This window comes from Plectropomus leopardus, chromosome 7 (assembly GCF_008729295.1).
Source record: "Plectropomus leopardus isolate mb chromosome 7, YSFRI_Pleo_2.0, whole genome shotgun sequence".
Lineage (NCBI taxonomy): Eukaryota > Metazoa > Chordata > Actinopteri > Perciformes > Serranidae > Plectropomus > Plectropomus leopardus.
The window spans coordinates 22,327,553-22,341,142 of record NC_056469.1 but is presented as its reverse complement, the minus strand read 5'-3'; the positions used below and the strand labels follow the sequence as shown (position 1 = coordinate 22,341,142).

General features: G+C 44.3%; 1 protein-coding gene across 4 annotated transcripts in view; it reads right to left on the bottom strand.

Moving 5' to 3' along the window:
* Positions 1-13,590, bottom strand: part of cadm4 (cell adhesion molecule 4) — a 191,956-nt gene that overhangs the window by 42,958 nt on the left and 135,408 nt on the right. Inside the window, exons 1-2 of one of the 4 annotated variants that reach the window (XM_042490206.1) lie at positions 8,874-9,150; positions 181-327 (exon numbers count right to left, since the gene is read on the bottom strand). In XM_042490206.1, coding sequence (XP_042346140.1) covers positions 181-327; positions 8,874-8,970 — 244 coding nt within the window. In that variant the 5' untranslated portion in view covers positions 8,971-9,150. Of the gene's footprint in view, positions 1-180; positions 328-8,873; positions 9,151-13,590 lie in introns of those variants that run through there. The other 3 variants (XM_042490211.1, XM_042490208.1, XM_042490207.1) reach the window with 3 other exon arrangements.

Genomic DNA, 13,590 nt, shown 5'->3' with positions numbered 1-13,590 from the left:
ATGTGGAATCGCTTCAAAGGCAAAGTGAGGACATTTGCAATAAGAAAAATGTAAAGTGCAAGTGTTGGTGAGTCACTGCTAATGTGTTTAAAAGGCTGGCTTCAAATGGAACTGGGGGCAAATGCACACACAGATGGATTAAGTTTGTCTGCAGAGACAAATGTGCGCGTGGCAACACACCTCGCGTGCCGTTGAAGAAGAGGGTCTGCCGGCGGGGATTCTGGATAACCACGATTGATCCATCGTAGTTCTGCAGGCGGCAGGAGATCTGGGCTGTACCTCCCTCCAAGACTGTCACATTCTCCGCCTGCACTGCCTGACAACGGGCTGTGGGAGAGAAAGATGGACGTTAATGTAGTGACACAGAGGGTGGACGATGGAGAGGAAGAAAAAAAGCAAATGGGACAAATAGGGGGAACAGATGCAGCAAAAAAAAAAGATGTTCAATTTGCAGTGCGCTTGAGATAGAACCTTTCAAAATAAGGTACTTAGAGCATCCTTCATTTAGTCGTTATTCATCATATGGACACAACAAGGGAAAAATAGAAGGGGGAGGAAAAGAGGGGAGGTGACAGAATGATGGAGATAAAGAGACTGAAAACGACAGAAAAGACACTGAGGGACTCAACAAGTAAAACAGGGTCCCTATGAACAATGTGTTCTTGTGATTATAATAGGGATGATTATAATTACTGCTATTCATCTTTAAATGTGCACAAACGCTCACATGCAAACAGGCCTACTGCCGCTGGCTAGTCGAACAGAATGCATCAACACACACATTTGAATACATAATGCCTTATTAAATCTCTAAGTGGCTGTCGGTCTTGAATTTAGACACACACAAGCACACACGCACACACACACACACACATGAATAAACACACCATGACATTCACAAAAAGGCACACAAGCAGATCACGGGTTGGACTGTGGCCCTGCCACCACCTGTGTGTATAAAAGTTTAAACTGTAGTGTCATCGTATGAATCTGTGGTTGCCTCAGTGTGAAAGCTGGCCAAAGTGCATTTTCTCATCCAGGTGTGAGCTAAACCATTTGATTATGCTCTATTATCCTGATGTAACGGTTCTTATTCCAGGAATTTGGAAAGTGCTGGGGGGGTTGGGGGGATATCACTCACAATTTTTGGGAATGAATACACCCATACACACAGACACCTGAACATTCATGTGTGTGCAGGTTCTTATGCACCATACATATGTATACTTATGGAAAATAATGCACAATTTCTATACAATCCATAATAATGAGCCAGCAATTCATAATCAACCAAGCGCCAACCTCCACAGCTGAAAAATAAAGCTAACGCCAAGTGCCAAAAGCTGCAGTTCATCAAATGGCCACTTGAGGCTGGCTCCAAAAGCAAGACAATTCCCATAGACCCTTTTTATTAAAATGCCTGAGGTTTCAGCAGAAATAAAAATGTTTATAGCCTGGTACAAAAAACGGTTTTGGTCTCTATGGCTAATTTCAACTTTCATGAAAACTAAACGATTTTTTAAATAACTAACCTATTTACATTTTATTAGGGTCCAAAGTTAAAAAAATAAAGAAAAAAGAAAACAAACATCCATGATGGTGAATGGCCAAAATACTTAACTCGAGGCTACAAAATGAGAATCCACCAACCAATGGGTGATGCAGCTGTGTCCATTTATGTCCATATTTATACAGTCTACATGTGTAACCCGCAAAATTAGGAAGGCTGCAATCATGTGACCACTGAGCTGAGTCAGAGAGGGACATACAACCCCAATTCCAGAAAAGTAAAATGTTGATAAAAACACAATGCAATGACTTGTAAATTCTCTTCAACCAATACTCAATTGAATAAAGTAAGTAAGATATTTGCAAGATATTTAATGTTCAAACTGATAAACTTTTTGTTTGATTATTATTTGTAAATATACACTATTCTGAATTTGATGCTTTTAAGACATTCCAAAAAAGCTGAGATGGGCATGTTTACCAATTTCTTACAACACTTTTTATTTGAAAAACACTCAGTAAGAATTTGAGTACTTCAAGATTTAAAGACTGCCTGTGTGGAAAAATGGGCCAAAATCTCAACTGAAGTTTCTTCATACAGGGCACATTTTGAAGCTGATATTAAGATCAAATCTTAATAGAATTATGAGAATAATTAGTTTACTTTTATTAGTATTAAAAAAAAAACAGATCGTTCCTATACTTTTAATGTGTCTTTTTACTTTATTATTCATAGTTTTATAGATTAAAATGTTATGATTTCTTTATCTGTGTAGTTTTATTATCTGACCCAAAGTCCTCTTGTGGAGGCAGGTTAGGATGGTGGTTTGGTCAAAGATCATTGGACTTTTCCCCAAAAGGCAGGTGTTTCTGTCCCTGTGTAAAACTAAATGAACTATGAGATATTTGAATGTATGTTGTCACCATGTTTCTTCTCTTAAACGTATGTAACATTACATGAAGTTTGTAACTTAATTTGTGGGGCGCTTATTTGTTCGAGATCAAATGAATGTATTGTCATGATGCCTTGGTGTGTGCACATGCTCCAGCAAGCGTGCGCTCACAGATGCGTACACACAGAACTATGCATGCATGCATGCATGTGTGCAGACACTTACAGAAACTTTTGTACATTATCTTTCAAACAAACTTGTCTAGGCCCCAAAACCAATATTTTTAGACAAGGGTGCTGAGAAACAGCAGGGAGCCTCTTTGATGTTGCTGACAGCCCAAGAGTCAGTAATGAGGAGGTTGATTATGCTCTGATTGGAGCGCCCTGCGTGTTTGTGGGTCAGGCTGTTGACACGTCTCAGCTGAGTTACGCCTCCTGCTGAGCACAATGGACAGCGGGCTATGCCATTTGAATTCAAATGATTTATGCGCAATTAGCCATAAGGCTCCAGCCAGCAGTGGAATTTGATTGCCTTGAAGAGAGTACCAGCTTGCTGGGCTCCCCAAACTAGTATTTACCAATTTGCATCCCCATTTGCATTCCCTCTCTCCCTGGCAAAGTGTTGGCCGTGGGGAGGATTTAGAGAAGGAGCGACATCAATATCGAAGCATGATGATGAAGCAGGCAATAAGAAGTGCCGATAAAGACGACGCAACTATATATATTTCACTGCTGGGTCTAGCAGTGTCTCTGAGCTCAGTAAAACACCTTCAGAAGGCAGGAAATGTTGTGAGACAAACAGATGGTGGCTGCCATAGCAGGAGTTGCTGACTTGACTGCTTTGGGCCAAAATGAATGTCTATATCTGCAACCGAGTGTGTCCTGTGTTTCAGCGCATGTGCTTGTGTGCATGCACAAAAGGTGAGCATGTGCATCGGGTGTGCAAATGCATTGGCTGGCATATTGCAATTAAGCTGCTTTGACATCATCTGATCCCGCCAACTTCATCCAAATTTAATTCTCCCCTCGATTTTAATCTCTTTTAATGAAATACTCAAAGCCTACATATTCATCACATCAGAGGAAACGGAGAGACACAGTGGATATTGAACTGAAGACAGAAAGAAACCAAAAGGGGATAAAGACAAAGGGGACTCTAATACTCTATGGAACAGAGAAAAAAATCTTGACAATTACCACTAATTGTAGTCATTATTGCTCCCATTCTCTGCATCAATATTGTGATTCATATCGGCGGCCATCAGGGCCTGCCACCGCCATCCCAATTATTTTTCTAATGGCTGTTATTACTCATCACCGTGGCAACCAGGCTAGACCGCCATTGTTTTAAACAGTGTTAATTGTAAAAGTGCTGCCGTGCATTCTGACAAAGTTGGAACAGCGTCTGTGTGTGATTAGTGACCTATCAGAACCAGCAGAGAAAGAGGGCCTCAAGTGGGACTCCAGACAAAGAAAGTGGTCAAAAGTTTGTTTCTGGGGGGAGGCCAGAAAAACTAATTAGCTGTCCATTTGCACAGCCACTCCTTGTGACAGCTGTCACCCCTTCAAAGGAAATGAGCTGCAGTGGCATTGACGAAAAGTAAAGGAAAAAAAAATTTGTTAACCGCTGTTGTGAGCGGGATGGCTGGCATCCGTCGCCTGCTGAGAGATGCCACCCAGAAACACCTGCTGGCTGCTGGTGGATGATCAGTCTGGGCGAAGAGAACAGAGGGATGGAGAAACGGTGGGGGAGTGAGGGCTCTAACCAGGAAATGATAGCAGGGATTGGGGAAGCGATGGTTTGAGTATAATAATGCAGCTGGCGGGGGCTGGATAAAAATATACAAGAGATGACGCATATTCTTTCACTCCTGCTCATAACGCAGCTGGGTACAGCACTTTAGTTTGACTGTAGGTTTTATAGGCTGCCATTCACATCAAGGCCATGAGCTGGTGCTTCTGATCAGCAGCATAAGTATAGTAGGGAGGGGGAATGAGAAGGAGGGGGAGGGAATCAACCTCTGTGACAGAGGTATTAATCTGGCCCCCATTAAAATCTGTGCCCGTAATAAAATACTCCACAAGCGTCGAATCATATTAAGAGAGAATGCTGAGAGCAATCGATACCATGCTAGTGCACTGACTGCCATGATCAACGCACAAATAAAACAGGAGGGGGAATAACAACAATCACTTCTCTCTCCAACCAAGCGGGGGCAGTATTTCATAGCAGTGAATTGGTGCTTCTCATCATTGGAAATGCCTCTACCCCCGCTGTCACCGGGAAAAAAAGGAGCCTTTATTTACAGCGGCAATAGAGATCCGAGGAAGGGCCATCATTTCAAAATACATAAACAAATAAATAAATAATAGGCGTGCAAATTCATAAGACAAGGCTGTTCAGGGGCCCTTCCTAATGGTCCCGCAATAGGGTTGAGTTATAAGCCGAGGGAGGCAGGGGATAGAGGGACAAGAGGGGAGGGGATGAACGGAGGTGTGGAGAGTTAAAAGAGGGGGATTTGGGAGGCAGCCAGGTGGACTGCTGGCTCACCCTTGGTCACGGTAAATTCTAGAAACTGCCTCACTGGTGCAGGGTTAGCGGGCTGAATTACCGCCTTGCTGCGTCTCTCTCTCAGTTTCACTCTGCCCTTATTTCTCTCTCTTTCTCTGTGAGTGAGAGGAAAAGATAGAACAAAAAAAAGACAAGCCACATAAGAGATGAGCTGTCTCCATTTGCCCCAAACAAGCCCCCATGTATCCTTGAAGTAGTGCAGTCACTGTCTCCCTATTCATTATCTCTCATTATCTCTCAATTGGAAGGGGGCCAAGAGCTTGTGTTTTCTTTGCATGCTGGCCACGGATTTACAAGGGAATCGATGCAGGAGAGTACAATGCGCAACCCCGCGTGCTATTACTGCTTTAATTAAAACAATAACAGCAGCTCATAGTTTCCACTCATACGGGGTCGTCCGTTGGCATCTTCTCCATCTCTTCCCATCTGGATGTACATATTTTCCCCGTTATCCCTCGAGCCTGCAAGGCGAGCCGCTTTCCACAGTATGTATGCAAATGAAGTTTGCAATGTTTATGTGTGTGTGGGTGTGTATGTGTGCATGCACACTTGCTCCAGGTTAATCACAGAGTTTTGCGGTGTACTGACTTTATAAAATAGCTGACTTTGAGGTTCTTTTCCGCCATAACTCCCTCTGCAGGCCCGCAACTCTCCCCACTCTCCCCCTCTTCCTCTTCCCAGTCTAAAATTATCACTCCATCTCTGTGAGAGAGCCAGAACTCTGCCAATCAAATCCAGCACAAAGAAAAAATGCTCCCTCTATAAATAATACATAATCCTTTACAAATCTCGCTCTCGTCTTCTCTCATTACCTTGTTCTGTCGCTTTCTCCTGTCCTCCTTTTCCTCCTCTTAGGCTTTCTTCTCATTTTTTCGAGTAAAACGCCCCAACCCGTGCTTCCACTTAGTCCACAACTCTTAATTCTCTCCTCTAATGCCTGCATCTAATCTCATTCGCACCATCTTCCGTTTTCTTTTTATTTAAACCCAGTCTCTCCATCCTCCACCCCCCCCACCTCTGCCTGATCTAATCCTTGATTCCTCCTGCCTTCATCAGCCCCTTTTCCTTTCTTCCTGTCTTCCATCTCCCTCTTTTCTCCCTTATCTTTTATTGCATCGCTCATCATGCATCTTCCTCATCAGCGCCGTCCTGAAGATGCTCTCTCTCTCTTCTCCTCGGCCTCAGGAGAATGGCTGCGACTCTTACTTTCTTTCTTTCTTTCTCCCATTACTGTCTCTTCACCTCGTCTCTTCGCTCCTGTCCCCTCCTTCCTTTTCTCTCTTCATGTTGCCCCCCCCCCCCGCAATAGTTTCCTTTCAAGCTGCAATAGGCTTTCATTCCCCTTGCAATCTCTCTCTCTTGCTCTTTCTCCTTTTCTGACTCAGTGGGAATCTTTTTCCTGCCTCTCTGCTGGTTCTCCCTCCACACTCTCCTTCGCTAAATGTGATTTGTTCTGCAGCTCAAGTCTGCGGCATAATCGCGCTGTTTTTATAGTGTGCCGGGAGAGCGGAAGAGAGGGAGCAAGGGGAAGACAGGGGGGAAAAAAGTGAGAGGAGTGAATGGGACAAGGGGACAAAACAAATTATTGGAGCGAGAGACTGAATATCTCAGCTTTTTCCTCTCTCTTTCAACTTCTTCTCTTCTTATTCTTCTTTTAATTGCCAGTTATAGCTCAGCCCTCTCTCCGCTTTCTATCCCTCTCTTTCTAAATCTCTCTCCCTCTTTTTGGTAGGAACTTCAGACCATCCCTCCTTCACCCTGTGGTGCACTGTGGGCACCACACTGCTAATCAGCAAAATCAGCATAACATTGTCTCCATTCACTTTTGACCTCTCATTAGAAACATTTACTTTGTTTTATTTATATATTTCCTGTTTTCTCTGACTCTGCTCCCCAGTCACATCATCCTCGGCATTGAAATCTGTTGTCTTCCTCCTCTCTCATCACCTTTTCCTTTCTACCTCCTCCCCTCCCTTCCTGCTCACGTATCTCTCACTTTGACCTTCGCATCTTTATGTCTCTCCGGCCCTTTGGCGTATTTCAATCACCTCGTCCCTCTCTTCCCCCATCCCCTCTTCTTCCCTCTGCCGCTGCATTGCATCTCCCTGAGCGCTCTCCTTTCCCTCTTGTCCACCCATCCCATTGCTTATTCTGCTTTCTTATTCACCTCCTCTTACCCTTCACAAACCACTATCATCCCTTCCTTTCTCCCTCTCTTTCATGCCTCCCCTCTTTCCTTTTCTGACAGTCAAAGCTGGTTAGCTCTATCTACTGTGCGGCGTTTTATGGCTCGGGTCTGTCACAGCCCCAACAACCCTGTGACAATGGCCGCCACACACACCCCAACAGCGGCTTAAAGGAAATTTACAGGGCTATTACGCGACGACACTGGAGATTCACCACAGCCAAAAGAACTGGTCTTTACACCCCCTTCAAAAATCCACCACATGGCTGCTTCCCTTTGGTGTGTATGTGGGAGGGTGGAAAGCATGAGCGTGCATTTAAAAGTGTGTGCTTGACCGTGTGCAAGAGTATATGTGTGTGCAACACAAAACTGCCCTACTGGCATGAATTACATAATCATGCCGACTGCCAAGACACAAACTCATTCTTTCTCTGTAGCCCTCGCTCCCCTATTGTCACCCCCACCCAGCATCCCCCTCAACATCCCACAAAACACAATGTCCTTCTGTTGATGTAATATGCAAGAAAAAAAAACTGAATTGAGATTTTGGCTGGCGCAGAGGAGAAGGTACTGTGCACAGCGGCACAACACTTGTTTACCAATGAGCAGCGGGGAAAGAACATCTCCTGTATTAGATGCACAATAATAATAATGACGGGGGGTATTAATAGCACCTAGCAACTCTGCCACTGATCCCACTCCACTTGTGCTCTTTCTCATCTCTTTCTCGTGTTCAGTCTTATGACTCTTGGTTTCATATCTTGTCCAGCTCTTTTTAAAGCCCATAGTCTCTTGCTTTATCGCTGTACCCCTCCCCTCCATCTCTGTCTTTCTTGCGCACACACTGACCGCATTGTACTCCATCTCTGTCTCCCTATTTCTCTCTTTCTGCCTCCACTGCTGCCTCAAATTCAAGTGTCTATCTGGTCATCCTTCTTTCCTTGTGTCAGTCTGTCTCTCTTTCAATATTGGTCTCTTGCACTGCACTTTTCTCCTCCCCAAATTCTCCCTCTATTCGTCAACCTCTCCATTTGGCTTGCTATATCTCTCCCACTCTGGGGTCCAACTTTCTTTTATTATGTTCTTCAGAGGAGCGCTGAAGAGAAAGGCTTCAGCCACTCTCATATCTTTCTGTCTTTCTCTGTTTTCATTCGCGACTGTTTCGCTTTAAGTCTCTGGGTCCATCCGTCCACTCTCTCATTCCCCAATACTGTCACCTCCTGGGCATATGCTCCCGTCTTCCTATTCTCAGTGTTCTGAATCTTAATTACCAATTCTAACTTAATTACTGGCATTTTGAACAATTTATCTGAAGCTCTCCTTCCATCATGAGCTATTCCTCCCTTGGTCATGTGCTAGGCGATGCACGGGATCCCATTCTGTATCAGTTTGCACCAATTAGTGTCACACACACAATACTCTTTCCATATAACACAGACATCAACATTTTTAAAAATATATCTGCAGGGAGATTCAATTAAAAGAACAAGGAGCTTGTGCTCTCTGCTCACACTAAATTGCCACATCCTGACCGTAATATGAAATCAGTGTGTACATGTGAACATTATACGCTTGTTTCTCTGACTTATTTGCTGTTTAATGACACCTGAGTTTTCCTCTAGAATCGATGTTGCACGTCTCATTTAATCTGCATGTGTGTTTGTGTGTTTGTGTGTGTGTATACACATGTGGATGCCCATGCATGCATGACTTACGAGTGATGCAGAGCAGGACCAGGACGAGGCTGCGTAGGGCCAGGGAGAAGTGGGCAGGGAGGAGACGGCAGAGGACATAGCACCGGACAGGCCTCATTGTGTATTGAGAAGCTGTGTGTGTGTGTGTGTGTGGATGTGTGGATGTGCACGTTTGATCAATGGCGCCTCTGTGACCCTGCCTGCACTGCTAGAGACACACTAGTCCACACATAAACACACGCGCACACACACTCTGATTTGTTCTTGACTGCAATGCTGCAGACACGTGCACACGCTAACGGCCCAGCTTTACTTCAGTGCAATCAGACACAAGTTGTTGTTTGAGGACAACACTTGGAGAAAAGACTCTTATGTGATGCGCCACATCACAACACACGCACACAAAGTGCTTTAGCTGCTCAATCACATAGGAGTGAATTGTAGCCGGAGCTTGCACGAAATCCACAGACGTTTGGCCAGAGCTCAGTGTGCTAACAGAGCTAGCGATTTAGATACTATATCACAATGCACACAGAGATGAGCTTAGAGTGACAAAAAGCTCCACTGTTGACTTTAGCACCTTGGGCTGCTTAGGAAGAACTTGACATTCATTGTCTTAAATCCATACAGTGTGGAGGCTTTGCTGCTACAAGGCAGTATGTGAGCTCAGTCCCATCTAAGCAAAACGACAACAAAACAAACACTGCGAGGCTAGCTATTTTCTACCACACTGCTCCAAGCCTCCTGAGACCAAAGCTCAAGACTCTCAGATCAATAAACCAGAAAATACCAATACCAAAAGTGACCGATGCAGACCTGCAATACTGAGTTCTTTACCAGCAATGGGTTTCAGCAACAGAAATATGCAAGTAACCAAATGAGGGACAGCTTAATTAGCTCGTCACCAGCTGTACACTGCAGTGTCAAACTGGCAGCCGAGCTAGTCCTGAGCACCGGGCACCCCAACAATCAGCCACACAATTAACCACAGCACACTGCTTGTGTTGTGTAGGTCAAACCACACGGCTCTGAGGAACGGAAAACATCAATAATATTATATTTCAGTTGGATAGAGGCTGAGAAACTGTCTTCCAAAGCAAGTCAAGTTTATCTCCTCTGATGTTGACAGAATGCTAACTTTTGCGATAGAGCTACCTACATTATTGTGCCCTCGAGGACAGAGAAATCTAGGGCAACAATGTTCATTCTCCAACACATTGTATTTTAATGAGTCAAACAGGGTTTTCTGCACTTTCTCACTCGACAAATCGGCAGGCAGAAGTCAATGTTCCTTTGAGCTGTAACCAAACCCGCCAGGCCTCGGGAGAAATGGAGACACGATCTTACTACAACTCATCTGTAGATAGCTAAGGTTAAATAAAATCCATTGAGCTGGAGTGCTGCTCTATAAAGACAGAGAGTGGAAGTGCTTGCCCCGTGCAGAATAACCAACCTGCAAGAGGCTGAGCAAACTGCAGCCAGACGCTTTAGTCTCAGATATTACACTTTTGAGTCTGCTATTTTACCCCTGAGACTTGCACATTACTCGCACAAGGTATCTACCATTACTCGCTTGAACGCTAGAGCTCTTTTGATACGCTATCATGTATACACCGTAGCGTAAACGGACAGTGATTTCACATGGTAATCTGAAACCCCTCAGAATAATCACAGGCTATCAGACGGTGTAATCGTGCAGCATCGACCTGCCTAACTTGTCCTTTCCAACATGCTCCACTGGGTGCACTCCAGACACACACTCACTGATCTGATGCTGTGTTTAAGGTCCGGAGAGAGTCCCACTGATTCTCAGGATCTAATGCATCATCGCTCTTTGGGAGTGTGTCGTTCTCATGTGTTTGTATGTGTTAGTTTAATATGTGTTTGCAGCGGCGAGACAAAGCGTGATGAGCTGCACTGCACACCTCGCTGAGCACTATCTGATGGAATAAAGTGCGGGTGTCATTCTTAGATTACTACACACTGCCCTGCTCTCACTCACTCTCGGTGCCACTGCAAACACAATGAGCTCTAATGCCGATGGCCCTGACACTTCTGGCAAAGCCGAAAGCGGATCATCGCCAATCTTCCCTACGGCGCAGACTTCTCTGGTCAACTGGCTGATGCTGAGAAAATTATTCTGTGTTGGTGTTCACCAGAAACTCGGGTCTGACAGGTCTGGGCCCTCGCGGTGGACAGACTGCCAAAAAAAATTGCTATTCACTTGTTCCGATTGATCTCCTCAAATTGTGTTTAGTTTATCCGTTCTGCCTTCTTTCTCTCTCCTCTCGCTTCAGTCCTCCAGTCAATCCGTAGCACTTTGTTAGTTCCTGGAAGTTTGTCTTCTTTTTCGCTCCACTTCTCTCCTGTTGATCTATGAAAATTGCTATAATCCCAATGTGGTATCGCGGTTGATCACGTCCATCTGTCTATCCGTTCTCTGTGTTCCACTTGTTTATATAACCCTGGCTACCCTCCCCTTACTTAGAATGTGTGTGTGTCAGTGTGGGATCCGTGTCTGCATATTTTGCATCCTATTTTGCGAAGGTTAGAGATGAGCGTGTGTGGATGGACGCGGCAACAATGGTTCTCTTTCAGGTCAACAAACAGTGGCGGCGTGTGTGTCTGAATGTGCTCGTCTGTCCAGTGTTGACTGAAGCAGAGTGTACATTTGGCTGTCTGTTTGGCCCTTTCACTATCTACTACCCATTAATTTATCCTTGCAGGCACACACAGAGGCATCATAGTGCCTCTTTATGTTAAATGGCCGTTTTTATGGCTGCAGGGATGCGCTCGGCTGTCTGCTGACAAGAACTGTATACGTGTTTGTGTGCGGCATTTGAAATTCAAAGCGTATGTGGATGAGGCAGAAATGAACGTGACTATGACTGTGTCAAGAGTTATGCTGATGCGAGCCAGGCTCAATAAAAAGTAGCAGCTCCATATTTTTATACTGATGAAACAGAAATCATCACTAACAGCTAGTCCCACCTGTCAGTATGTTTTGCATCAACACATCGTGCATAATGCAATTCCTTTGTTCATGCTCATTGCCACATGTACTAACATCACTGCTATTGGCAATAAAACTGGCAATACAAAGCCAATGGTGGAGGCTAACTACACTAGACTCTGTGTGTGTGACTTTCATTGTCCTGTAAAATGTGAAAGGAAACACAGTCTTGCTATTACAACAGCACCTCTTCTTGTTTCTTAATCAACTGATCGTAAACTATCAGTTCTAATCTGCCACACGCTGTATTTACAAACATCTTTATGCATTCAATTTGAAACATGCTGTTCCCTATTATCAAGTCAAATAAAGTCAAATTTATTTATCAAGCGCTTTCAACAAAATAGGGTCATCACAGAGTGCTTTATAGAGTAACAAAGGACATAATTACAGACAAAAAGAAGAAGACATTGCAAACATTGCACCACTGGCGAGTGTGTTTGTGTGTCAGAGTCCCTGTGTGGGCAACCCCCTGATGGGTATATTTGTTTTTGTCGCAGTGTGTGCGGAAGGAAGGGAGGTAATGGCAAATTGTGTCCCCTATCCCCTTCCTCTTTTTTTTTTCTCTTTCTCTCTCTCTCTCTCTCTCTCTCTCCCTCTCTCTCTCTCTCATCCAAATCAAATTTTTAATGGGCTTCATTGGTGCCACCGTGGAATAAGTGTTGCCAAAGCACTTAAGGGGCTTAAGTCAGCGGCGTGCTGAAAATATTAAGCACTCAAACAGCCTTACAAGGATCCCTGCCTGCTTAAGTATGCCGAGGAGGTCGTGCCAGCATTTAATACCAATGGTATTAAAACGCTTCGACATGGGAGAGGAACAGAAATATAGATATGTACAGTATGTACCAATATTGGGAATAGATGAAGAGATGGAGGCTGGTGGAAAGAATGGGAAGAGGCGGTGGAGGCATGCGCTGGGAGACAAGGGAGAGTCAAACGGATGGAGGCAAGTAGTGAGGTGAAGAAAAGAGTGTAGATCAAGGACAAAGGAGAGGAGTGGAAAGTGAAAAGATGTGGTGAGACAAACCAAGAGATGCAAGGGAGGAGAGGAAATATGGACGAAAAAAAACCCAAGCAGTGTAGAGGAGGAGAGATGCGAGGGAAGCGGGCCAAGGTGTGGGAGGTAAGGGTTGATGGGATAGCTGTGAACCAGCAGCAGAGGGCTAATGCAGAGATTCTATCGGGAGGCTTATCCAAGATTAAATTTCTCTTTGTCCTTAAGGCGCTTCTTGGGTAAGCGGAAGTGTCGAATTTATTTCTTATGTCTCCCTTGAGGTTGTGCGGGCGAGTGGGCTGGAAGTGTGTGTGTGTGTGTGTGTGTGTCTGTGAGCGTGTTGTGGGGGTTACATGTGTCCGTGTAGGCGTGAATCTTAAGGGTTTATTAGCTGGCAAAGTGTGAAGGAGGGCATGTGTTTCTGAAAGGTAAAGATAAATCAAATGAACATCTCCCCAAGGATGTTTCAGCACAAGTGAACATCCACGTATTAGTGTGATTATATTAACGTAGGCATGTGAATTCATACATACAGATATTCCTGAATATAGATTGTGTAGATTCTGAGTGCAATACAAATAATAGGTTCAAGTTTTCTTCTTCTTTTTTTCATACAAAGTTTTTTTTTTTATGAAACTGCCACAAAGTCCCAGACTACCAGAAAGTTTAATCACTCACAGCTATGTATTATCTGAACTGCCCTGAATGAGGAATCTCTGGGATTCTCTCCA